Raw genomic sequence first — 25,024 nt, forward strand, 5'->3', positions numbered from 1 at the left:
TTGCTTTGAAAGTATTTGTAATCTATATGATAAACTTGAATGCTTTTGATTTCATTCATATTCGAAACTCGCAACAGAACAGTGTAAGGTCGAAACGACCGATAGGCTGACGCGGCGCACAAAGATTCGGCCGCAGGCCAATCAGAGTCGGGTGGGCGTGGCCTGCCGCCGAACCGCTCCGCGTGCGCGCGCGGATTGGTCTCAGTCGAGAATGGCGGCCGCCGCCTGCGGTCCGCAGCGCGCCACAGTCGGCAGCGCAGCCAAGCCGCACAAAGAGCTCCTGCGCCGGACTAAAGACTCGCGTCGGCGACAGGCGGCTCTGCTGTTCCTCACCAACATATCATTAGACGGGAGGCCGGTGTACCGCCTCAGCAATGGGAGCTCGGCCATTAAAGAGGCCGAGAGCCGGAGCGAGGAGGTCGGCGCTCCGCCGGCGGGTCTGGCGCTTTCGACGACCAGCAGCTACGGAACCATCACGCACCTGTCCACCTCCGCCAGCGGGGGCGGCTCGGCCGTCACGCCGCTTCCGAGGGCTAGCACCCTGCCCTCGGCCCTGCTTCTGTCTGGGGCCGGGGATTCGGGACCCGGCGGCGCCGACTATCTGCTGCTGCCGCTGGATGGCGGCGGAAAGGCCGAGCCTTTGTCCTCTCAGGGATCCCCCCTGTCCCCGAACCCGGCCAGGTCGCCGACCGCGCCGTCCCTCCAGAACGGCAGCTCCGTACCCACGGACCCGCGGGGAAGGTAAAGAAGTAAAACGACCGTAGTTTTATTACAGCGCCGCGCTCCGTGCGTCTGTGCTGCCATGTTTCGGCGCGATTATGACGTTTTCGTCCGGAGAAGCGGCGTCTTGAGTCGCGGCGTCCGTCCTTATTATCTAATGACCCGATGTAATGGGACCCGCCGCGGCGCCTGAAATATTCAGCGGGGTCCGAAATAAAAACTTTCTCGCACTTCCGCGTCCGCTCGCAGAGTCTTCGGGCGACTTTCGTTTCCTCTCAGCCGGGATTTGGCTAAAACGCGGGCGGTAAAGTATTCCTGGACACCGCCAATAATGCGCCTCATTCATTCATCGTTTCAAGCGAATTAAACCCTGAATATTGATATGATTTTCTATGCTGCATGTTTTTAGGGGGGCTGTTGTCATGCCAGCATACAGGTTGCGGTTAAGATTTTTTATACAAGACGAGTTTTATTCGTCTCTTGGCTGGGACTTGGAAGGACATTTTCTTTTCGTGGAAGTCGAGCAAAGTCGGAACACGAGTCGGTCCTCAAATGTGCTGCTTTTCAGTACACGACTTGGTAGTTGGTAGTGTATGGATATTAGATTAAAATAAAACCAGATGGGATTTTTATATATTGGTCCTGGACATTCGGCGTAGCGCTTCAATGAAACGGACCGATATACAGTCCAGGCCAGAAGTTTGGACACACCTTCTCATTCAATGTGTTTTCTTTATTTTCATGACCATTTACGTTGGTGGATTCTCACTGAAGGCATCAAAACTATGAATGAACACATGTGGAGTTATGTACTTAACAAAAAAAAGGTGAAATGACTGAAAACATGTTTTATATTCTAGTTTCTTCAAAATAGCCACCGCCCTTTACTGCTTTGCTCACTCTTGGCATTCTCTCGTTGAGCTTCAAGAGGTCGTCACCTGAAATGAGTTCCCAGAGTTGTTTAGCACTTGTTGGCTTCAGTGAGAATCTACCAATGTAAATGGTCTTGAGAACATTTGGCCTGTACTGTACATTATCATTTTCTTCGGGCCCAGAAGACACTGACCGCAGATGTTTTTTTTTTTTTTACCGGAAGTGTTATTAAATGTTGATTAAATTCTGAATTAAATAGTTCAAATTGACCCTTTTATGTCATTATTACAATTTCCTTTAAACTTACAAATTAGACATTTTTTTTCTAGGCGTAAATACCATGTTTCCTTTTGGGTAATATTTGTCAGCGTGGCTGACAGTCCTGATCTTGTTTACGGTGTAAGCGAACCGCCATTAGCCGTTATCGTGACCGCTGTTTACAGGAAAGTGGCGAGGCAATCGCAAAATCCGGTGCGAGTCGGTGGATTATCAGAGTTGCCTGGCAGCCGGTTCTTTGCCCAACCGGTTGAGTCGCCCTGTGGCATCGGCGCGTGGTTTTGCCGTCTGCCGTTCACGTTTGTCCAGCCACCGGAAGGCTTCCTTCACGGCCTCTCGCTTGTCCCCTCGTTTCCCCACAGCGCGACGCTAAACGCGGGCCGCTCGCGCCTTCAGACGTTCCCTTCAAAGCTGCGTTAGAACTTGACCGGGAAAGTTGCTGTAGATTGTTGTGCGTTTTATTTATTAGTTTTTTTGTTTTTTTTTGTCATTCATATAGGCTGCGCAGCACGTCGGGAACGCGGCCGCACAAGAAGGTCCACTTCATCAAGAACATGAGGCAGTACGACACTGGAGGCAGCAGGTGTGTGTCCTTGGGGTGTGTGTGTGTGTTTGTGTGTGTGTGTGTGTGTGTGTGTGTGTGTGAGAATCTCACATGTAGAAATAAAAACCTGCTGCTGCATTCTCTTTTCCTGCGTCCTCGTCTTCCACACTTGTTCTCTTCTGTTCTCTCAGTAACGCTATAAAACAGCCACTTAGTCTTACGTTTACAGCATTTACCAGACGCCCTTATCCAGAGCGACTTAGTCAGTAGTTACAGGGACAGTCCCCCCGCCTGGAGACACTCAGGGTTAAGTGTCTTGCTCAGGGACACAATGGTAGTAAGTGGGGTTTGAACCTGGGTCTTCTGGTTCACAGGCGAGTACGTTACCCACTAGGCTACTAGCACCCTTCTTACTTCCATAAACACACACACACACACACACACACACCTACCTCAAGGTGCCTTCTGTTCCTTTCTGTTGCAATGAACAACTTGAGTGGGGGGGGGCACATACGAAGGTACTCGCCTTTATCAGTGTGCGCGTAAAACACGCAGTGGCTTCTGATCGAATTGGGCTTATTTTTTAACGCGCGTCCCGGCCCGTGTGTTAAAGTAGAAGCAACGAGCCGATAGGGAGAACTGAGCAGCAGGAATAACATGATCCGCCCTTGTGGTTTAGAAACGTTGGGCCGCGTGAGTGACCAGCGGACCTGCTTTAGCGCGAGCGGGAGGGCTGCTTGTTGCTCGGACGTGTGCATGCCTGCGGAGTGAAATCATACGCACGGCGGCGGCCAACACTGGAGACGCTCCTCCTGAAATAGCAGCCCACCCCGATGAACCAGAACAGTGTGTGAGGTCGAAGTGGGTCTCCCGTGTGGTAACTGTGATTAAAACCAGCTTGGTCGAGCTGCCGTGGTTATAGCTGCCGGGCCATTTAATCAGATTACTGTCCCCATAACTGCATGCGAAGCATTTCGTTTATTATTTCTGCTTTAGGGGGGCTTGGAGCCATGTGCCGAGCCCCTAGTTGGTGGAAATGGAGGGTGGAACAGCCGAGTGACCAAAGATCTTCAACTGCAGGCTAAAAACTTTCCTTTTTACAAAATGCTTAGATACAATTTTGTTAAGTTTGTTTTAAGCTAATCATATTTACAGATTGGTCCATAGTGAATCAAATGAGGGCTTTTCAATAGGGTGGTAGTAGCCTAGTGGGTAACACACTTGCCTATGAACCAGAAGACCCGGGTTCGAATCCCACTTACTACCCACTTACTTGCTCCCTGAGCAAGACACTTAACCCTAAATTGCTCCAGGGGGGGACTGTCCCTGTAACTACTGATTATGAGTCGCTCTGGATAAGGGCGTCTAATAAATGCTGTAAATGTAAAATGTAAATGTCAATGATGGACACTTCAAAGCACTCATGTAAGTTGATCTGCCCAATGCTGTAAATGTGGTCTAGTTTAACGTATATACATGCAGCAGAAGGGCCCCGAACAGGTCATATTTCCCACGTATTTATCCCGTTGCTCGCTTACGTTCACCGACCGTCAGCGCTGACATTATAACAGGATTTTCCAAGGCGGTTACGGTGACGAGCGTGCTCTCTGACGTTGTTCCGCCTACGTCTGTGTGGTAGCGAGGGGGGCGGGTGAGAGACGGCCTGCAGATGGTGTGCGTGCCCGCGCCGAGCACCAGACTGATGGATGAGTCTGTCTGGGATGGCTGTGCTGAGTAATGCTCCGTGTTGCGAGGCGATGCTCTGGTAAAGTGGAGTGACTGACGGCCCGGTTAACGGCGCGTGTCCTGACGTTGCAGCTGCTGGGGGGCGGAGCCTGAGCGTCACTAAAACGGCGATGGAAGGAAAAAAAAAATTCCTTCCTGTGTGACTATAAATTTTCTTTTTCTTTTATATCAGTCTTAGCGTCCCCCTAATACTGTATCTGAAGTAGCTTTCCGAAATTCGGCCGTGGTGCAGAATTACGGCCACTTTTAGCCAGTCCCACAATGAGATCTCCTCAGGATGCGCCGTTTCGGTGTCTGTAGCTTTAAATGCTGATGAGGAGGAGCGAGGCGGGACGAGGAGGAGAGCAGCGAGCAACTGCAATGCTTCCCACATTTTCAAGTCACGACAGTTGGAGATGATGTTTCAGGGGACGCGCAAAGCATGAGAAACTGGAGGTAACCTTCCCCCTTATGACGACATAAGGGGACAAATTCCAGATCTGAGCGTCTGAACGGTGCAGCAGAATGTCCAAAGCACTCTTTACACCTATTATCATTTCTAGCCACTGCAGGACCATAGGGGAACTCGTATTGATGTTGAATAGTCTCAATGTGTCAGTGCCTTGTGCAAATGGGGTGTAGAGAATTATTTTTTTACAGGTTTTTTGCAAGTTATATTAGGTATACAACTTTTTTTTTTTTCTTTTTTTTTTTTTTTTTAAACCATGGATTTTGTGGAGGACTGACTGTCTTTCTGTGTTCCACAGGGTTGTGCTGATTTGTGCCAAACGGTCCATGTGTTCGACCTTCTCTGTTCTGCCTTATGGGGACAACTATCGTTTCAGGTACAGAATACACACACACACATGCAAGTATGTGCTTCATCAGGAAGTTCTGATCCAGACACACACAACTGGGCTTTTGGTGCTGTACAGGTCACATGTCTTGACTTGTTGAGTAACTTCTCCTAGATGTGGGAATTAAGAAATAAACTGCAGATTACGTCAACAAGTGGCATGTTACTGCATTTTTTTCTATGTCTATATTTTGGAGATAATTATTGACTTTGTAAAACAGTCCTTTCCACTTCCCATCCAGTGATCTAAGGCAAGATGCCCAGCGGCAGAGACACCCTTCGGGGAGCGTGGTGGACATGGTGCCTGGGCTGGAGGGGGTGGAGCTGGGCGAGATGGGTGAGGTAGGATCAGCGAGAGCGTGTCTCTGGCCTGAGAGATCAACGTTCGTGGACATCTGAGTTGTTATTTTTTTTAATCAAGTTTTATGTTGACCACCATGTTTCAATAAAATAAATAGAGCAGGAGAGTTTGTCCTGGTAGAAATGTTATGTGATATAAATGGAAAAAACATTCTACATTTTACGAAACACAGATTTAATAGCATCACATTTATTATATACCTTGTTTTTATGTGGCGCCCCGTAGACTGTGTCTTACGCCCGATTCCTCCTCCCCACCAATGCCCTGGTGCGGCAGAAGAGTAGCGGTCCGCCTGATGCTGGCATGGTGGCAGCACAGACACCCATGTCCTGTAATCGGAACAGCACACAGAGGGCCTACATGCCGGGGCGCCTTAATAGCGCAATGACACAGGACCCGAGTAAGCACATGTTTAATTCTGTTGATGTGTGTGGTGGTGGTGGGGGTTCTCGCTGTCAGTTATGTGCTTGTAATGGTGGCGGTGTATTCTTTTAAGGCATTGATGACCTGGCTGACTATGACCCCAACCTTCTGAGTGACCCTCAATGGCCTTGTGGGAAACACAAGAGGGTCCTTATATTTGCCTCATATGTGGTGAGTTTATGCCGTTGCTGAGTGCAAAACTATCATTTAAAGGATTGTGTGACATCAGTGAACAGTTCATATTTTCACCTTTAAACAGTCAGTTTAGTGTAGTCTTAAAAATAATTTTAAGCTTAAGTATTACAACTGTTCTTATATAATACTGATATTGTTACGCTTGTCATTACAATGCAGCCAGAAAGTATTCACAGCACATCACTTTTTCCATATTTTATGTTACAGCTTTATCCCAAAATGGATTAAATTAATTTCCCCCCTCTGAATTCTACACACAACACCCCTTAATGACAACATGAAAAAAAGTTTACTTGAGGTTTGGGCAAATTTATTAAAAATAATAAACTAAGAATGTACTTCACATTCAGCCTTTGCCATGAAGCTCAAAATTGATCTCAGGAGCCTCCTGTTTCCCCTGATCACCTTTGAGATGTTTCTGCAGCTTAATTGGAGTCCTCTTGTGGAAAAACAGTTGGACATAATTTGGAAAGGCACACACCCGTATATATAAAGTCCCACAATTGACAGTTCATGTCAGAGCACAAACCAAGCATGAAGTCAAAGGAATGTCTGTAGACCTCTGAGACAGGATTGTCTTTAGGAACAAATCTGGGGAATGTTACAGAAACATTGTCCTCACCAGGTAATACCATCCCCACAGTGAAGCCTGGTGGTGGCAGCATTATGCTGTTGAGATGTTTCTTAGCTGCAGGAACTGAGAGACTAGTCAGGATAGAGGGAATGTACAGTGCTTTTGAACTCAGACTTTTTTTTTCCCCCACATGGTCTTTATGGGGTGTTGTGTATAGAAAAAAGGCTGTAACATAAAATGTGAAAAAAGTGATTAACTGTATGCTTATTATTGAAATTTGCTTCCAATGAGTACTATTCTTAACAACCGTGTGATGGTGTGAATTTTTATGAACACACAACATAAGCGGTTAGCAGTGATAGTGAAAATCTTATAATTGGGCTTCACTGACATATTGCCAGCAAACTCTGCTGACACCCATAAAATCTCAACTATGGCATGGCTATATGGCATCTCTACAGAGGTCTGAAATTTGGTCACTCTTTCAGACCACTGTGATTGAGTATGTGAAACCATCAGACCTGAAGAAAGACATGAACGAGACATTCAAGGAGAAGTTTCCTCACATCAAGCTGACCCTGAGCAAGATCAGAAGGTATAGCCTTGAGCGGAGAGACACAACAGCCAGCTGCTTACACTGTGAATATGGCAAATACATATTGCCCAATGCATAATTATGCATTATTTTATTTCATCGTCTACAGTTTTATTAATCTGAATTATTGCATTGATTCTTCTGTTGAGGGTCATGCTTTAATAATGCTTGTATCTACATGATTAAGATTGTTAAGTAATATGTGGTGATTATATTAGTCCTTTTTCCCATTTTTATATAAAAAAAAATATATATATATATATTTTCTTTATTTTAAATGACATCTTGCCTATTCTCCTCAGCTTGAAACGGGAAATGCGTGCAGTGAGTGAGGAATGTGGGCTGCAGCCAGTCACAGTGGCGATGGCACACGTCTACTTTGAAAAACTGGTACTGCAGGGTCGCCTGAACAAAAACAACAGGAAGCTTGTATCGGCCGCCTGCGTGCTTCTTGCTGCCAAGATCAGCAGTGACCTGAAAAAGCACGAGGTCAAGCAGCTCATTGATGTGAGTTTTTGTGTTCCTGCTGCACCACTGCCCCCTACTGGTCAGGGTTATATTATAAAGTATAATATGCACACAGCTCTGGGGGGAAAAATGGCAGCCATCTGGATTATTTGCTCCTATTTAATCTCGGTTTAACTATATCCCTTCTTAAAATATTTATAATTTAAATAAACAATACATGTACATATATTTATCTAAATTGTTGAAAAATGTTGCTGCAGTCCTGTTTTTTTTCCCAGAGCTCTATGTACTGCTGTGTGTTATGGCTACTTTGGAGTTCATTTAATTACAAATATGAAATTAAATATGATCATGTGACTATTTTTACAAATTTTTTCCCCCCTTTATTCCATGACCAGAAACTAGAGGAGCGCTTTCGGATTAACCGCAGGGAGCTGATTCCACTGGAGTTCACGGTCCTGGTAGCGCTGGAAATGGCCCTCTACCTTCCTGACCGCAAAGTTATGCCTCACTACCGCAGGCTGGTACAGCAGGCCTAGCCCAATCAGTGGGAATTTTTAAAGATGGACCCCGCCTTTCACGTCCTTCCTATGTTATGCTACCCTCACGAGCCTTACGAAACGAGCCTCTTAAAATGATTTTGTTATTTGAGAGTGAGAACCATGCTATTTAGTTGCATTGGTAAAACATACTGGAAGTAAGTTGGCCCGTTCTAAAAGAAAAACCCTCCAGATTTGCAGCCATTTTTAAAACTTCTTTCTTGTTGAATTTTTAAGACCATATTTTCTGCAATCTTTTTTTTTTAGTTTGATCCCAGTTTCAGCTGCTGTGGTAAAAGGGTCGAGGTTAATTAGAAGTGTGATTTGTGTTCTGCCTGGAATTTGGCAACATTTTGCATTCCGATGCGTATCCAGTCGAATGCTCTATGTTAGAGATGACATTTAATGAGCACATTACGTGTGCTCTTCTGGTTTGCTTTCATCCTGGGCTTTTTTGGGACCTCCTTTAGCTAAATGTGTAATAGTTTTCTTCATACCTCTCTCTTTTAAATAATTTATTTGTGGTCTCATGTTTTTTTTTTGTTTTTTTTAATAACTTCAATTTGCACAATTATGATGTCTTAGATTAATGAGAAATGTGAATGTCTGTATTTATTGACCGCTTTCTGTTCTAGGTTGGCATGTATGTTCAGATATTAATGTCTATCTGTCTGTCTGCCATCTTGGACAGTCTTGTGTAACTTAAAGTGTGAGTGTGTAAAGTATCTGGGGACTGCATAGTATTCATCTGAGGTAAGCAACTGTTTCATGTTGTGGCTGATCAGTTAGGGACTTATTTATGTACTCAGCACTGTGACGTGTATGTGTGTGCAGATTAGTTTGTCTATTTAAATGATTTCTGTACTGTGTAAATTGTGTGTAGGAATGTGCAGATAGCAGGTAGGAATCCGGAGGTCCATTCCGCTTGCTATTTTCTGCAGTGGTGTCCAGTCATGTGTAATGCATTAGGATGCTTCATGCAACTGGACCGCCATCTAGTGGAAGGATCTGCAATAAGAACTGGGCTGGGGATCTAGTCTAGTAATTCATGTTTTGCTTTCTCAGGTAATTTATCTGTATGTTTTGATTGTTTATCAAAATTTCTTTCTTTTTCTTTCTTTCTTTCTTTTTTTTTTTTTTTTTCTGTTTTTTTTTTTTGGATAAACGATGCCAATTTTTCAGGTGTGTTGTTGTGAACCAAACTGCAGTAGACTAAATCTGATACATCCATTTCATGTTTCTTTCGTCCCCATTGGGATTTTGCTAATGGCAACTCATAACTGTCTTAACGCACACTGTGTTTTCCTGTAGCAGAAAGTGCCTGCTTTTCTTTCACCAAAAACTGTATTTGGTATTCTGGGTTCTTAGCTTTGTTGTAAGCGGTTTGAGAAGAGCTCTGTCGTGGACTACTGTTGTGTTTTTTGCATTCGTCTTACATCAGCCTGTGCCTGACACTGGAAATTTGGATGGCGCAGTGGGTCAGTCGTTAGTCGGGCTCGGAGCGGTTTCGGTAGACACACAAGCACAGGAGCACTTGAGAGACTGTGGGACCTGCAGAACGATGGCAGTAAACGCAGGTTGTTGCACTGTGAAGGCCTTTGTATTTCAGCACGTCAGTTTACGTTGCACTGGAGAAAGATGTGTTAACCTGAATCCAAACTTTTACTCATGCATTTGTAAAGTGGTAGTTTACTGTATGTTCTTTTTCTAAATGAAATTACATGTTGTGCTTTGTGTGTTTTGTAAGATCTTCGTTTATTTCTTTATCTCAAATATATATTTTCTGACTGTAAAAGTGTGTGACTTTATTTATTTATTTGCTTGCATTTCAGAATATTGAGTATGTACAGAAAAAGATGATTCGGTAGACTGCAGAACAGAGGATCAGATGAACTTGGGCATCTTTTAGCAGCCTAATACCAAAAAGGGTCCAGATTTTTGCATGTATCTTATACATATGGAATATGAAATATTATATAATAGTTATGTAATTAGTGATCTAATACTTATATAATTAAGGCATATTATAATTGAACTAAACAGCATTGTTATAGTTTTATAATTCCAAAAATGCTCATAATGCATTATATAACTATGCAACAGAATGCACTGCAGTGAGTTTTCTCTGCAGGATGAATGACCGCTCATTTGAGCCTTCAGCAACAGTAGAATTGAAAGGTAGGCCTTGAATGAATGAACATCAATCTCCATGATAACAAGGAGCCAAGCTCAAGGTGGCCAGTTGCACCATGAACCTTTTCCACTGGCTACTGATCAGAGCAGAAACAAGCAGTAAATATCTGCCATAGTTCATTATCTCCAAATACCACAAGTCAATAAAAAGAATCTAGTTGGGATACATCTTTTAGTTATTTCACTACAAACTCTCCACACACATGGACAATAGCAGCCAGAGAAGAAGAATTTTGAAAAGTTTTGATTTGCCAGATCAACTTTTCATTCTTTTAACTTATTATTGCTGACTCGACGAACGCCAGACGGAGGAGAGAAGCCCCAGAAGTGCAGGGAGCGGCCGGTTCAGGAGCAGCTAAGGCTGCTGTCCATGGAAAGAAAGTGAAGTGATTGTCATTGTGATGAGGAGAACCTTAAACACGCATCCGGGCCATAAAAATGCCTTGTTCAGGTAAAAAAAAACAGCACCAATGCATCTAGAATGAAAGTAATCCATTTCAAATATTTTTATACAAAAGAAATCTTTAGTTTAACCTAAATTGTCAAAAAAAAATTACAAATTCTTTATGGACTGCACGGTGGATGAGCGGTTGTCACTCGTGCCTCATTACAAGGGTAGGTTGTTGCCTTGTTGACAGTCTTCATGTCCTCTTCTTGCCATGTGGGTTTCCACTGGGATCTCTGGTTTCCTCCCACAATACAAAGACATGCTGATCAGATGAACAGGCATCTCTAAATTGTCCCCTTGTTGTGCATGTGTGAGTGTCAGCGGACAGCGCGCCAGTCCAGTGGTTGTTCCTGCCTGGATGCAGGTTTATAGTTTGGAACCAGTGTTTTCATAGGCCAAACCACAGACCACATCCTGTGAGGTGGACATGTTCACCTATGCAGATTCAACAGGGATCAAAAAACTTAAACTGAAAGGAGGTTTACAAAAAGTTCATTTAAAGGTACAGAAAGTGGTTTAGAGCAGCACAAATTGTTCAGGTGTCTTGTCACCCACAGTTGGCCCAGCTGAAAATAGAGCAATTTGAAGATCATCACCCCCATTTCTTCAACCCAAAAGGAACGCAGATGAGGAAGGTGTTACATCAAGGACAAACCAATGACAAAAATGGGGGATTCCCACCAGTTTGGACCGCCGGGCTGCATCCAGGGGCTCTCCCTTGTACTCGGTACATACGTACGTTTACTGTACTGTAAAGGGTGGTAGTAGCCTAGTGGGTAACACACTCGCCTATGAACCAGAAGACCCGGGTTCGAATCCCACTTACTACCATTGTGTCCCTGAGCAAGACACGTAACCCTAAATTGCTCCAGGGAGACTGTCCCTGTAAATACTGATTGTAAGTCGCTCTGGATAAGGGCGTCTGATAAATGCTGTAAATGTAAATGTAAATGTAATTATCTGCAGTCAGATTATTTGTAACATTGAGGGAAAAGTGGAAAGGCGTAATGACGTTCCTCAGAACTCTGTTATTGCAGTCAAACTTTTAACATTATTTTCCTGTTATTGTTATTGATGTGTTATTGTGGTGCTCCTTTTGTAACATATTGTGGCAGTAGAGTAAATAAAATGAATCAGGAAACTTTGACTCTACACCAATTTGCCATAACATTATTTTTACTGGGTCGTTTCTTCGTTTATTCCATTTAGTGTTTGTGTAGTCTGGTTTTTTTTTTTAAATAAACGTTATTTTTCAAATTAAAACATTTCTCCCAACCTGTCACCCCAGGGTACAATAATATAATAAAATGCACCGTACAGGTTAAATCCAATCCAATAAACACACACACACACACACACACACACACACACACACATATATGTATAGAGGCTCACTTTCTAAGGCATAGTTTGACATTAATATATCCTTTAATAGCTGACATGCAATTGACCCAGAAAAGAACATGATGATTCGGCACACACTGCACCCAATGCACAACCGGCCCAAGCGTACATGTACGGTTGTAATACAATCAAGAAAATGAGCAATTGACAATGTTCTAGAAAAGGAATCCAAGTACTATGAAACTTGCTAGAAGACTTGTTCCTGGAATACTCGCGCAAGGATTTCTGTAGCTGCTCTCCAATGAAACCAAACAGCATTAATGCATGAGATTGGGTGCTATAGTGTTAGATGCTGGCAGTGCAGCCAAAGGCAAATTTCTGTAGAAGAGCAAACTAGTGGCAGCATCTCACAGCAGTATCACAAGGTCTAGCATGAACTTGAGTGTAATACTGTGAGAATACTACTGTTTAGCATGAACAGAGTGATTTCTCACTTCAACACTTACTATGATATGGTGAGCTCCAGAATAACAGAGATTGCAACTAAAAACTCAAAAACTGAAACTGAAGTTTATAGCCGAGACTTATATTTTATAGCAATTCTAATAGCTTTTTAGCATTCAAAGCCGCTTAAATTTCAGACACAAAAACATTTCATTACTTTCTCAATACTTTTCCCCTCTAGACCATCTCCTTGTAACAGTCATTGTGTTTACGTCCTTTGTCAAGGCACCATGGGTAATATTGTGAGGGTCCGCCAGTACCTCCAAACATGGACAGATGCTCTATTCTGCACTTTGGACTTTTTTTACCACTACACCAGTTGGACACTTTTTTTTTCTTGGACAAATCATCACCAACCCTGCACTGACACCAGGTGCAGGCTCACTCGACCCTGGAAGGGCGTCCCTCTCCGTATCACTCCTTCCCAACGTTTCTTCCTTCCTTTTTTCTGTCTCCTAGAGTTTACTTTAGTGGAGTTTTTCCTAGTGTGCAGAAGGGTAAAGTGTGGGGGTTGTCGACTGTAGGGCCTGTCAAAGCCCATTGAGACATACTGTATGTGATTATGTGCTATATAAGAAATAAATGTTGTTGCTGTTTGAAGGCAGGATCTGTGAAATGTCTGTATCCTTTTACAAATCCTGACACTGTGACAGACCCACGACTGGTGTGAGCTCACCATTATTAATGCACCTATACCAAAACATCCCCGGCACCCAGCGGAGGACACATTTCATTGTGTTCTGCAGTGTACCACAATGACAATCACTTCATATGTTCAGAATGTTTCCAAAGGTGGATACTGGACAAATATGTTTCTGTTGAGCCTTTAAATAGCCTTTGAATAAAAATGAGTAAAAATGCATCACACCTGTGACTGAACGTTTTAAGAACAATGTACAAAGGCCTGATGGGAAATGTAGTTTACAATGAATAACTTTAAACCTTTTACACTTTCCTGCTGTGCACACCATAGCTCTGCAAATATTTTGACACCTCATTACATTCAAGCCCATGGTAGTGGCCTAGTGGGTTAGACACTCGCCTATGAACCAGAAGACCCAGGTTCGAATCCCACTTACTACCATTGTGTCCCTGAGCAAGAAACTTAACCCTAAAATTGCTCCAGGGGGACTGTCCCTGTAACTACTGATTGTAAGTTGCTCTGGATAAGGGCGTCTGATAAATGCTGTAAATGTAAGCCCATTCAATGTGCCTGATGCTGTATTATATCTTGAAGAAGCCTGTGTAAATGTTTCAAAACAACACGTCAATAATGTAATGCTGATGAATGTTTAAAATATATCGTGATATGGTTTGGCCATTCCACCTAGCAATAATACTTACTTTTCTGGATTTCATCAGTTAAATAGTCACACACAGCCACACCCAGTGGGTTGTCAGCATCTCAGAAAGCCCGAGTAGGACTGTTCTACCACACCAGAGAGCACCATTTATTCTGGTGGAAATGATAAGCTCCTAACTCTCATCTGCTGTCGACCATGAGTATCATCGGCAGTCTGATTTGTTGATTCCTGGGCCTCCTGTTCTGCCTCGTCTTCGTCATCCTCATTATCATTGTTCCCCCAACTGTCCTTAGGAAATGTAATTTCAGGTGCAGTAACATCCCCATCCTAAAATAACCAAAATAAATATAAAGGAATAAGCTGCACAGGAGAATTCCAATCTGTCTACATGCATGCAGGAGTCACAAATTTATCAGAACAGTCTGCCATGACTGGTAAAACTCACAAAAGGTTACTGTAATTAGTCAAATTTGCAATAAGCACTACACGCAATACTGAGTCTTGGGAGACTGGGAAAATCAAATTAAAAGAAAGTAGCATTGGGGGAGTTTAGGTTTGTTCGAGGCTGGCTACCTGTGGCTTGGTGAAGTTATTGTCCAGGCACCACTGCACAAAGTACTTTTTGGCTGCCTCCAGGTTCAGCTCATCGGTCTTCCTGCAGTAAACCCGGATCAGCTGCTCATCGAACCTTGTAGGGAGGAGCTGGGAGACCTGTGGACAGGTAATGGGACAAGCATATTCACGTGACAAAAATACGGCGTAATGCCCAGCTGCAGCACATGTAGATAGACGGTCTAATACCGCATTGATTGTGAGTATCTGAATTAAACACAATAATACTATGGATCAGCAAGTTGACTACTTAAAAAAATGAAGGTCAAACTTGTCTACCTGATTTTTGAAAATCTTGACTGGTGTACTGGGATCATTTTTAATGTAAAAGTAAACATTGTTGATGGGATTCTTCTTCTTCATCCCATAGTCGAAATAGACAACCTGAGCAACAATGCAACACAGCATTATAAGCAGTAGTGCAATAAAGAAAACTATGTTTCAAGTCACATGTGGCACAAGTTTCTAAATGTATTTGAGTGTTTGGAGATTTCAGTCAACTCACATCAATTATAAAGTCTTCCTCATGGAAGTCCACATTGGTGCTTTTGGGTTTGGAATCAGCAAGTTTTTTACCCCAGTCTAAAAGCATACCCTGAAATTCCAAGCCATAGATTCACTTTATCATCATACACAAGACTGAAGAGTAGGCGAGCATTTTATAAAGTTTTGACATTTTGAGACCTATTCTCCTAGCAGCATACAAAACATAGAATATGCAGGAAAGAGGTGATTTTTTGCAGCTCTTGTGTATCCCGTTGCATTTTCCACAGTTTTTTCACAGTGTTTGCGTGAATGATACATTAAATAGTCTGTAGATGTCCAGCCAGCTCTTATTAAGATTTCCATTTTTTACACAATGGTGCAAAATACATGGTCTGCATCCATTGAATCTGGACATTTTATAATTAAATCTGGAATGCTTACATATACAGGCAAATGAAGAAACACTTCACTTTGTGAAGAAGCAAACGAAATTCCTGTTTTCTGAATTCCATCAGTATCATGGTGTAAGTGTGAACACCACAAACCTGAAGCCTGATGCTAACCTGAGACATGTCAATGTGGGTCTTTGGACAGGTCTCTCCCACACATTTGTAGAGGCGACGGCACATAACATTCTGCAGGATCTCCCGAGGTTGACTCAACTCTTTGGAATCGGAGTAGAGGATCTGCTCATAAATGCTGTCTGGTAGAAACAGATCAGAAACAGGCCATTTGAACAGGGGACATTTCCAGTTTAACGGCAGCCTGAAGCACACTGACCTGTCAGTTTGGTGTACGCCTCCATATCATCTATTGCGCCAGAGATGGTAAAAAGCTTCCCTCCAGAACCCTCAATCTGAACATGATCATCTGCCTTCACAAAAGCCTCTGTTATCCTGTGAAACATGGAATGCCAAGTTAGGCGATGTGATAACATTACCTGTAATATCACTGTGATGGCAATCTGTATTTATTATTGCACCATGTGAATTTAGGAGTATGTAAACTGATTTATAAAAAGCAGGTAAAACAAAAAAAATTTAAGAATTTTTGGATTTTCATGTGTACTTATTGGTCACAATGTCAGTACTTGGAAAGTATTATGATTTTTATTACGGTTTGCCATATACCTTTTAACAAAATACATTCACAGGTTGCAAAACCTGAGCATGTTGTTTATATAAACCCTACAAAGAGCTGATTAAAATCACTTGCATGATCTCAATGATTTTGACAACTTTGTGCTTGTAAGCTCTGCGGTTCAGAAGGTTCCTGGTGTGACACATGTCATACAGATGACCCACTTCCTACAGGAGGAAAAAAAGAGCAGTCACTGCAGTCAACTGTCCAATGGCGGCGGTGTGTGTGTGTGTGTGTGTGTGCGCTCCACAACAACCTTGTCTCTGGTGCAAATGTGCTTCTTCCCATTGACTTCACAGACACGTGCAAACTTCAGGAAACGACTGTATTCAAAGTTACTCTGTATGCCGAGGTGGTAACAGTCACTGTGCCCAAACATAAAACAGCTCAGAGTGAAGTATCAGCAAACCATTCAGGTCAGACTCTGATGAAGACAATGCTCACCGCGCAAAAAAGTCCCACTTGTCCACGTCAATGCCATTCCTCCTGTTTGCCACAATCTCGTACAGAAAAGACTTTTCCTCACATCTGCCTTTGTAGAGCCACTAGAGAGGAGAAAATAGTTACATTCCTGAACCAAAATGGAAACCTGGGGTCTGTGGTTAGTGGGGGCTCTTCGTTACTCACAGAGCCTTGAGGTTGAGGGGGTGATGTGAGATGCTCAAGCGGCCCAGCGATCTGCTCCTTAATGAACACCAGGTCATCAGGTAACGTCAAGCCGTGTTCCACCATCACAGACTCCAGACCGTTGGCTTTCACCAAGTGGTCAAACATCTGCACTGAGGCCGTCTTATGCTGGAATGAGAACACTTGTGGTTCTTATTCAAAAAAACTGAACTGGATTTATGTTAAACTTGGTAAGTCACACTCTCTTTACCTTCCACTGGAGATCTGGACGAACTTTTGAGATGAACAGGTCACTAAACGTGTAAGACATTGGTCCATGTCCTAGATGGGATAAGAATGTTCAGATTGTTTCTAAAGAGCAGTAGTTCTCAGTCCCTTTTCCTGTAGGAGCTCCTGGGCAGAAAATATTTAGTCCAAGCAACACTGCTTACAGCTCACCGCATACAGTTTTAGACTAAAAAGGACCACAATATGTGAACACCATAGACGTGGCACATCAGGGAAACCAGATGAGTCTGTATTTAGACTCTGTGTTTCTCTGCTGATTCCACACAGTTTCTCAGAACATTTCTCTTTCTGCCTCTGTCCATTCTAGATAATACTCTTCTGATTAGTCTTGTTTTTATTGTGGACTGTAATGGATGCAGGGCAGGGAGGATTTGCAGACGCACAATTCCAGAAACCAAACAGGGATTAAATGACAATACATGAAAGTGAAGTGATTGTCATTGTGAAACACTGCAGCACAGCACACGGTGACACAATGAAATGTGTCCTCTGCTTTTAACCATCACCCTTGGTGAGCAGTGGGCAGCCATGACAGGCGCCCGGGGAGCAGTGTGTGGGCACGTTTGCTTTACTCAGTGGCACATTGGAGGTTCGGAATTCAAAGTTGAAGTTGAAGTTGAAGCTGACAAAGTGCTTGTGTGCAACACCGACAAACTGGTCTACATAAAGTGCATACAAGGGACAACAATGAGACAGACAGCGCTAAAAGGGTGAAATGAATAATAAATAAATGTGCGAAGTAAAATTGTGCAAATATTGCTGTGCAAAATGGAACAGTGTATGAATACATATTATTACAGAGAGATAATCATACAATATAACGGAGGAGTGTGTGTGTGTGTTAGTCCAGAGTGGAGAGTCCTTGAGTGTTCAGGTGTCTGATGGCCTGTGGGATGAAGCTGGCAGTGAGGGCCCGAATGTTTCTGTACCTTTTTCCGAATGGTAGGAGGGTGAAGAGTGCATGTCAGGGGTGTGTAGAGTCCTTCACAATGCTGGTGGCTTTCCTTGGTGCAGCATGTGGTAAATGTCCATTATGGAGAGAAGAGAGACTCAGATGATCTTCTCAGCTGTCCTCACTATCCGCTGTAGGGTCTTGTGGTCCGATGCGGTGCAGTTCCCAAACCAGACAGTGATGTAGCTGGTCAGAATGCTCTCAATTGTCCCTCTATAGAAGGTTCTGAGGATGGGTGGTGGGAGATGGGCTTTTGTCAGTCTCCGTAGGAAGTAGAATCATTGATGTTCAGTGGAGAGTGGTCCCTCCGTTGTCTTCTGAAGTCAACAATCAGATTGTTGACCTTACACCAGTCTGTCAGTCATTGCACCTCCTCTCTCTACACTGACTCATTGTTCTTGCTGATGAGACCCACAACTGTCGTGTCATCGGCGAACTTGAAGATGTGGTTTATAGCTGTGCATCGCTGCACAGTCGTGGGTCATCAGGGTGAACAGCATAGAACTATGCATTTGTACGTTTGTGTTCTTATTGTCAAGGTCAGATGCAGGGTGGCGGCGATGGCATTGTCCGGAGTGGAGGGCAGCAGGTTCTTCATATGTTTCATGACCAGCCTCTCGAAGCACTTTATCATGATGGGAAGACTCAGCATGGGCACAATGGAACAACAGCGGTGCTGTTGAAGATGTTGGTGACAACATCTGCCAGCTGGTCTGCACATTCTCTGAGCATCTTCCAGGGATGGTGTCTGGTCCAGCCTTTCGTCAGTTAACTGCGCAAAGTGTTTTCCTCACATCCGCCTGATCACTGGAAGGAGGGATGGATTTCCTCACAGTCACGTTTCTGTTGGTCGAATCGAGCGTAGAAGTCATTCTGGTAGAAGGCAGAAGTTTTACTCCGGTAGTTTGTAACGGCCTGGATGCCCTGCCACATGCTCCACGTGTCTCCGCTGTCATGGAAGTGGCTGTGTGCACAATTTGCTGCTCTAATGGCTAGAGACAGTTTGGTCCTCGTTGATATTAGGGCCACCTTGTCACCCTTTCTGAACGCGGAGTCTTGAGCTTTGAGCAGTTCAGTACCTCTGCAGTCATCCACAGCTTCTGGTTTGATCTTGTTGTGATTGACTTGGAGACTGTAACTTCATCAGTGAATTTGCTGATGTAGCTGCTCACTGATGTCGTGTACTCCTCTAAGTTGATGGTCTTGTCGCCGTTGGTCACAGCCTCCCTAAACATCCAGAAGGTTGCCGGTTCGAATCCCGATCTGCCAAGGTGCCACTGAGGTGCCTCCTGCTTGCCAGATTCTCACCTGCTTAAGAACCGGTTTTGCGTGCCTGACAAGCAGTCTGTTTGCTGGAATTAGCATAACAGAGATGTAGTCTGATTGGCCGAGATGGGTGCCTGGTACACACTGGTGATGTTGGTGTATAAGGGATCTAGTGTGTTATCCTCTCTTGTCGCAAAGTCCACATGTTGATGGAATTTCGCATCATTGAAATCTCTTCACATTAGTGCTGGGTGGAATGTAGACTCCGATAATAAAAACTGAGGTGAATTCCCGTGGTAGATAAAAAGGTAGATTCGAACCGGCAACCTTCTAATTACGGGGGCTGTTTCCTTAGCTAGGCCACCTCCGCTCTGAGCACAATACAGGAACACAACAGGGAAAACTCGCCGGGTGAAGTCACAAGGACTAGACACATTCAGGATACACTCAAGGACAATCAGGCACATTATAGACACAAAAACATCCAGAAAACGTGGCCCGGAGTCCCAGGAACAGTTTGGATCGGAACAGTTTAGAATATTAAAATAAAAGCTCTACTGTCAGTGACTAAGGGTTTTCAGCATAATGTTCGAATTGAAATGACTGAAAAGAAGTTATGTTTACTCATCATGGAGATTCTATGGCATTTCTGTGTTTTGTACACTGACAGTCAAGTTATCTGATCTTGAATGACACTATTGGAACAATTCAATCTCATTACTGCATTGCAATGGCTGCCTAAAATTGCATTTATTTTTTAGTATTGAGCCTTTGAATTTCACAGATTAATGTTAATTAAAAAAACCATCATGCATCACACCTGTGACTGAAAAACCTTGCAGGGAGGAGCTGGGAGATGCGCGGACAGGTAATGGGACAAGCGTATGACAAATAAACAGGGAGGAGAAGGCATGATAGTAAAAAGAAGGGAATCTTGTTTTTAAAAAAATGCTTCTTGTTCGTACCAAGGTCATGACAAAGGCCGGCGATCTGGACGCATAAGATGTCCTGTTGAGTTATGTGCAGCTCTGGTTGTCTTTCACTGAGGACCTGGACCAGACAGCCTGCCAGGTAGCACACCCTGCACCAACCATAACAATCAAATCAGACACAGAAAACTTCATTTATCCAGAGAGAAAAGGCATTTTAATTTAAGCAGCTCAAAGACCAACCCCAGTGAGTGTTCGAATCGGTTGTGAGACGCCCCTGGGAACACCAGGTACGTTCCTCCAAGCTGCTTGATGTGCCGGAGCCTCTGGAACTGAGGCGTGTCTATGATGCGGATCAGCAGGGGGTGGAGCTCAATGTGGCCATGAATGGGGTCGTTGAAGACCTGGGGGGACACAGAGATATCTTTATCTTTATCGGTCAAGTGCTGAAGACACTTGAAGGCTTTCACCAGCACCATTACCTTCATGGTGCCTTGTGTTGCCGGACACATTTTGCGTATGCTGTGAAGAATCTTTAGACGCACACCCCGAGGCCTAAAAGAATCACCACAGACATGCAAATGGAAAGTGCAGTTAACCAAAAAAAATAAAAAAAAATTGCTCGGTTTTACTAGCACATCTAGTATCATCGGTCCCCAAACATTCTCACACCAAAGCATTCACCTCCGTGGTGGTCCTCCTAGCCTCCGGAGCGAGGTGTGTCTGAAATGAAGTTGTTTCAACAAGTTGACATGCTCACGTGCCAGACGTGGCATTTGTCACGCACAGAAACTCATTAACAGTTACTGCACAGAAATCCCGGAAGCGGGTTTCAGCTTCAAGCGCGTGTTCCATGAATATATGGCAGAGGGAATCTTCCAAACTTGAGAGCCTTGCTGAAATGTGTGTTTAACAGCACGATTATTAAGAAGTGGTAGGGCCGCATATTAGAACAAGGGGAATGACAAATGACAAAAGCAGTTTAGTCCTAGCTAGACTTTTGGTTGGCCAAATTCAATTAAATTAGAAACATTTTAATGTACTATAAAAGCACTACGACCTCACCTTATATCCATCATCTCAAACTCTACATCACTCAGGTGGCAGAGACGCAGTCCTGTAATCTGATGATCTGTTCAAAGGCACAAAAAGATAATTCAAATTTATTTGTACACACGTAGTCAGTCAGCACAAAAAGAAAAGAAAAATCCACAATCCATTGATCAAATGAAGATGTCATGACTCCTGCGAAAATGATATCCAGCCAAATGTACACATTCCATTAATTTACAAACGTTGCATTAAGAACTTTTTGATTTTCTTTATTCATTTTTTTTGCCAGAAAAGTAATAGCATGTATGATCATCTGGTGATGTAAATTGAATACTTGGTATTACTCAACCCCTTTTTCTATTAAAAATGTGCCTAATATCACACAGCATATGAGCTCCACTTAGAGCACTAATGCTGAATTATAGTTTTTCTCAGTTGCTTTGGTGCGTTTCTCACAACAGACTTAACATTTGCATAACAGTGAGTGCATTTCTCGAGACACATGGATGACCAGCAAAAGTAGGTTGCAAACTTTGCCTTTTCTAATTTTTTTTTCTTTATACAAATTTAGTCATATTTAAGATGGGAAAAGTGGGAAAAGTTTCAGAAATTGAGTTGCTGAATTAGAGGTGTGTTTTAAAAATAAATTAAATATATAGTTGTTTCATACTGCTCAAAAATTTACTGGAACACTTAAACAACACCAGCTAACTCCAAGTCAATCACATTTCTTTGAAATTATAGGCAATTAGCAGGACATCCCCAATAAAGGCGTGGTTCTGCAAGGGGTGACCACAGACCACCTCTCAGTTCCTGTGCTTTCTGGCTGATGACTTTTGAATGCTGGACATGCTTTTCACGTCTGACAGTGGTAACAATATTCTGGAGACGCTGTGGAGAACGTTCTGCTGCCTGCACAACGTTCTTCCAGTATGACGGGTTTGGCATTGAGTCAGTAATGGTGTGCGGTGGCATTCTGTTGAGGACCACACAGCCCTCCATGTGCTCTCCAGAGGTAGCCTGACTGCCATTAGGTACTGAGATGAGACCCTCAGACACCTTGTGAGACCATATGCTGGTGTGGTTGGCCCCTGGGTTCCTCCTAATACAAGCCAATGCTAGACCTCATGTGGCTGGAGTGTGTCAACAGTTTCTGTTTTAAGGACATTACATCAAAGTTGGATCAGACTGTAGTGTGTTTTTCCACTTTAATTTTGAGTGTGACTCCAAATCCAGGTACTCTCCAAGTTACTGGACAGGAGGGTCCGGTCGATAGTTGAATCTCGGTTTGAGGAGGAGCAATGTGGTTTTTGTCCTGGCCATGGAACTGTGGACCAGCTCTTTACCCTTGCTGGGGTGATGGAGGGGGCATGGGAGTTTGCCCAACCAATCCACATGTGTTTTGTGGATTTGGAGAAGGCTTATGACCGTGTCCCCAGGGGCACCCTATGGGGGGCGCTCCAGGAGTATGGGGTGGATGGCCTTTGGTTAAGGGCCATTCAGTCCCTGTACCAGAGGTGCGTGAGTTTGGTCCGGCAGTAAGTCGGACCTGTTCCCGGTGAGGGTTGGACTCTTTGTCTGCTCTTTTTCACCGGTTCTGTTCATAACCTATATGGACAGAATTTCTAGGCGCCGCCGTGGTGTGGAGGGTGTCGAGTTTGGTGGCAGGAGAATCTTGTCTCTGCATTTTGCCAATAATGTTGTCCTCCTAGCTTCATCAGGCTCTGACCTTCAGCTCTTGCTGGGTAGGTTCGCAGCCGAGTGTGAAGCAGCTGGGATGAGGATCAGCACCTCCAAATCTGAGATCATGGTTCTAGACCGGAAATGGGTGGCTTGCCAACTTCGGGTCAGGAGAGAGGTCCTGCCTCAAGTGGAGGAGTTTAAGTATCTCGGGCTCTTGTTCACGAGTGAGGGAAGAATGGAGCAGGAGATCAACAGGCGGATTGGGGCATCATCTGCAATGATGATCTGTCATGGTGAAGAGGGAGCTGAGCCAGAAAGCAAGGCTCTCGATTTACCGGTCGATCTATGTCCCAATCCTAACCTATGGTCATGAGGATACAAGTGGACCAAATGAGTTTCCTCTGTAGAGTGGCCGGGCACAGCCTTTGAGATAGGGTGAGGAGCTTGGACATTTGGGAGGGACTCGGAGTAGAACCGCTGCTCCTCCACATCGAGAGGAGCCAGTTGAGGTGGTTCTGGTCAGGATGCCTCCTGAATGCCTCCCTGGGGACCCAGGACACGCTGGAGAAATGATATCTCCAGTCTGGTCTGAGGAGCTGGTGGAGGTGGCTGGGGAAGAGGGCTGTCTGGGGTTCCCTACTTGGGATGCTGCCCCCGCGACCCGGACCCGGATAAGCGGAGGAGGACGACTCCAAATCCAGACCTTCATGGGTTGTTTAAATTAGATTTCCATCGATAATTTGTGTGATCTTGTTGTCAACACATTAAACTATGTAAAGACCAAAGTATTTAATAATATTTCATTCAGATCTATGATGTCATTATTTATTTATTTGGTGGTGGGCGTAACCAAGATAAATTAACGCAAAATGATGACCCAGCAAATGAGAGGAGTGAAACATTTCCAGTTAGGTTTAAAACCAAGCTAAAAAGAGTGCTCCGAACGTCAAGGCTCTCGTCTGAAGAACAATAGTGATCGATTTAAAAAATAAAAAAAATAAAAATAAACGAAACCCACCACCAGCAGGCGAACTGAAATCGAAACACAACTTCCTCCCCGTGGCGTGACGGGAGATGGTAATAAAAAAAGGACCTCTGAAGTTGCTCTCCCAGGCGCCGAGACCCTCCCGCCGCAGGAAGCTGCAGGTCTCCTCGACGTCCCACCGCCGGGGGTCCGCGCCCCGTCCCCCTGTCCCCCCGCTCGGCTCCATCGCGTCAAAGCTGGGCGACCACGTGACGTGGCTTATAATAAACTCTTAATCCAGCTGGTTACGCAACCATCCAGCAGCCCTTTACCAGTTTCGCTTTTTAAATAACAGCGCCCTGGGAGTGTCCCCCGGTTCTCTTGACGATGTACGATTGAACTGATAGTCGAAACTCCGGCCACTCCCTTCTGGCCGCTCCGCGCCGCACGTCAAGTTCGGCCAGTTTGGCGACGTCGCTGCTAAACTGCTGGGTGTAGGAAGAGATGTCTGGTCACAAGGAGACCAAGCTTTCAAAAACCACGAGCAGCTCAGACAAAGAGAAGATAACGGTGAGGATTATTTATTTTTTCCAGAGCTTGTAGCTCTCATTTTTTTCAATTTTAAAATCTTTTCCAGTATACACGATTTTATAAAATAAAACCCCAAAAATCTAACACTTATTTGTCTGGTCGTCCTGATTATAAAACGCACAAAAACTTCAAATCCCCAAATTCACAGCACGTGACTGTTGGATAATATCCAAAGTATATAACACAGCACACACAGACTCCGGCCTTCGCAACGTGGCAGGAATAGAGGAGGAGAAAACACTGTTGTAAACACAGCAAATAAATAAATAAAACATGTCAAACACACACACACACACACACACACACACACACACACCAGGGTAAAGCATGATGGTATAACAACCACCTTTGACCTAATTAAACATGGTCTCACACTGGTCTCATTAGAGACTAAAATGACCACGAACCCTGCAAAAAAAAAAAAAACGCAAACAAATGCTAAATAAAATACATTTTTAAGAATAAAACTTGTGAACTTAAATATATTATTT

The 25,024-nt window shown here is 44.0% G+C and overlaps 2 protein-coding genes across 5 annotated transcripts; one reads left to right on the top strand and one right to left on the bottom strand.

Annotated features, from left to right (window-relative positions):
- Window positions 1-77: 77 nt before the first annotated feature.
- cables2a (Cdk5 and Abl enzyme substrate 2a) lies at window positions 78-9,209 on the top strand. The gene is made up of 9 exons (XM_028993248.1): window positions 78-741; window positions 2,369-2,452; window positions 4,906-4,983; window positions 5,237-5,336; window positions 5,581-5,755; window positions 5,852-5,949; window positions 7,036-7,142; window positions 7,445-7,649; window positions 8,009-9,209. Exons 1-9 carry the CDS (start codon window positions 212-214, stop codon window positions 8,147-8,149), a joined length of 1,518 nt encoding a protein of 505 aa, XP_028849081.1. The 5' UTR covers window positions 78-211; the 3' UTR covers window positions 8,150-9,209.
- A 728-nt stretch (window positions 9,210-9,937) lies between these two features.
- LOC114797933 (deoxynucleoside triphosphate triphosphohydrolase SAMHD1-like) lies at window positions 9,938-24,444 on the bottom strand. Of its 4 annotated transcripts, none has more exons than XM_028993246.1 (17): window positions 24,072-24,112; window positions 21,308-21,374; window positions 20,927-21,138; window positions 20,725-20,797; window positions 20,486-20,646; window positions 20,279-20,394; window positions 17,058-17,128; window positions 16,808-16,975; window positions 16,625-16,725; window positions 16,437-16,545; window positions 16,256-16,347; window positions 15,821-15,936; window positions 15,604-15,743; window positions 15,060-15,149; window positions 14,834-14,938; window positions 14,516-14,653; window positions 9,938-14,269 (listed from the first exon to the last, which is right to left on the bottom strand). In XM_028993246.1, exons 3-17 carry the CDS (start codon window positions 21,016-21,018, stop codon window positions 14,090-14,092), a joined length of 1,752 nt encoding a protein of 583 aa, XP_028849079.1. In that variant the 5' UTR covers window positions 21,019-21,138; window positions 21,308-21,374; window positions 24,072-24,112; the 3' UTR covers window positions 9,938-14,089. The 4 variants fall into 4 exon arrangements, with proteins under 4 accessions (XP_028849079.1, XP_028849080.1, XP_028849077.1 ...); XM_028993247.1 differs by lacking the exon at window positions 24,072-24,112 and adding an exon at window positions 23,997-24,014; XM_028993244.1 differs by lacking the exon at window positions 20,927-21,138 and having other exon boundaries at window positions 23,997-24,444.
- Window positions 24,445-25,024: the final 580 nt, after the last annotated feature.

Source organism: Denticeps clupeoides, chromosome 10 (assembly GCF_900700375.1).
Source record: "Denticeps clupeoides chromosome 10, fDenClu1.1, whole genome shotgun sequence".
Taxonomy (NCBI): domain Eukaryota; kingdom Metazoa; phylum Chordata; class Actinopteri; order Clupeiformes; family Denticipitidae; genus Denticeps; species Denticeps clupeoides.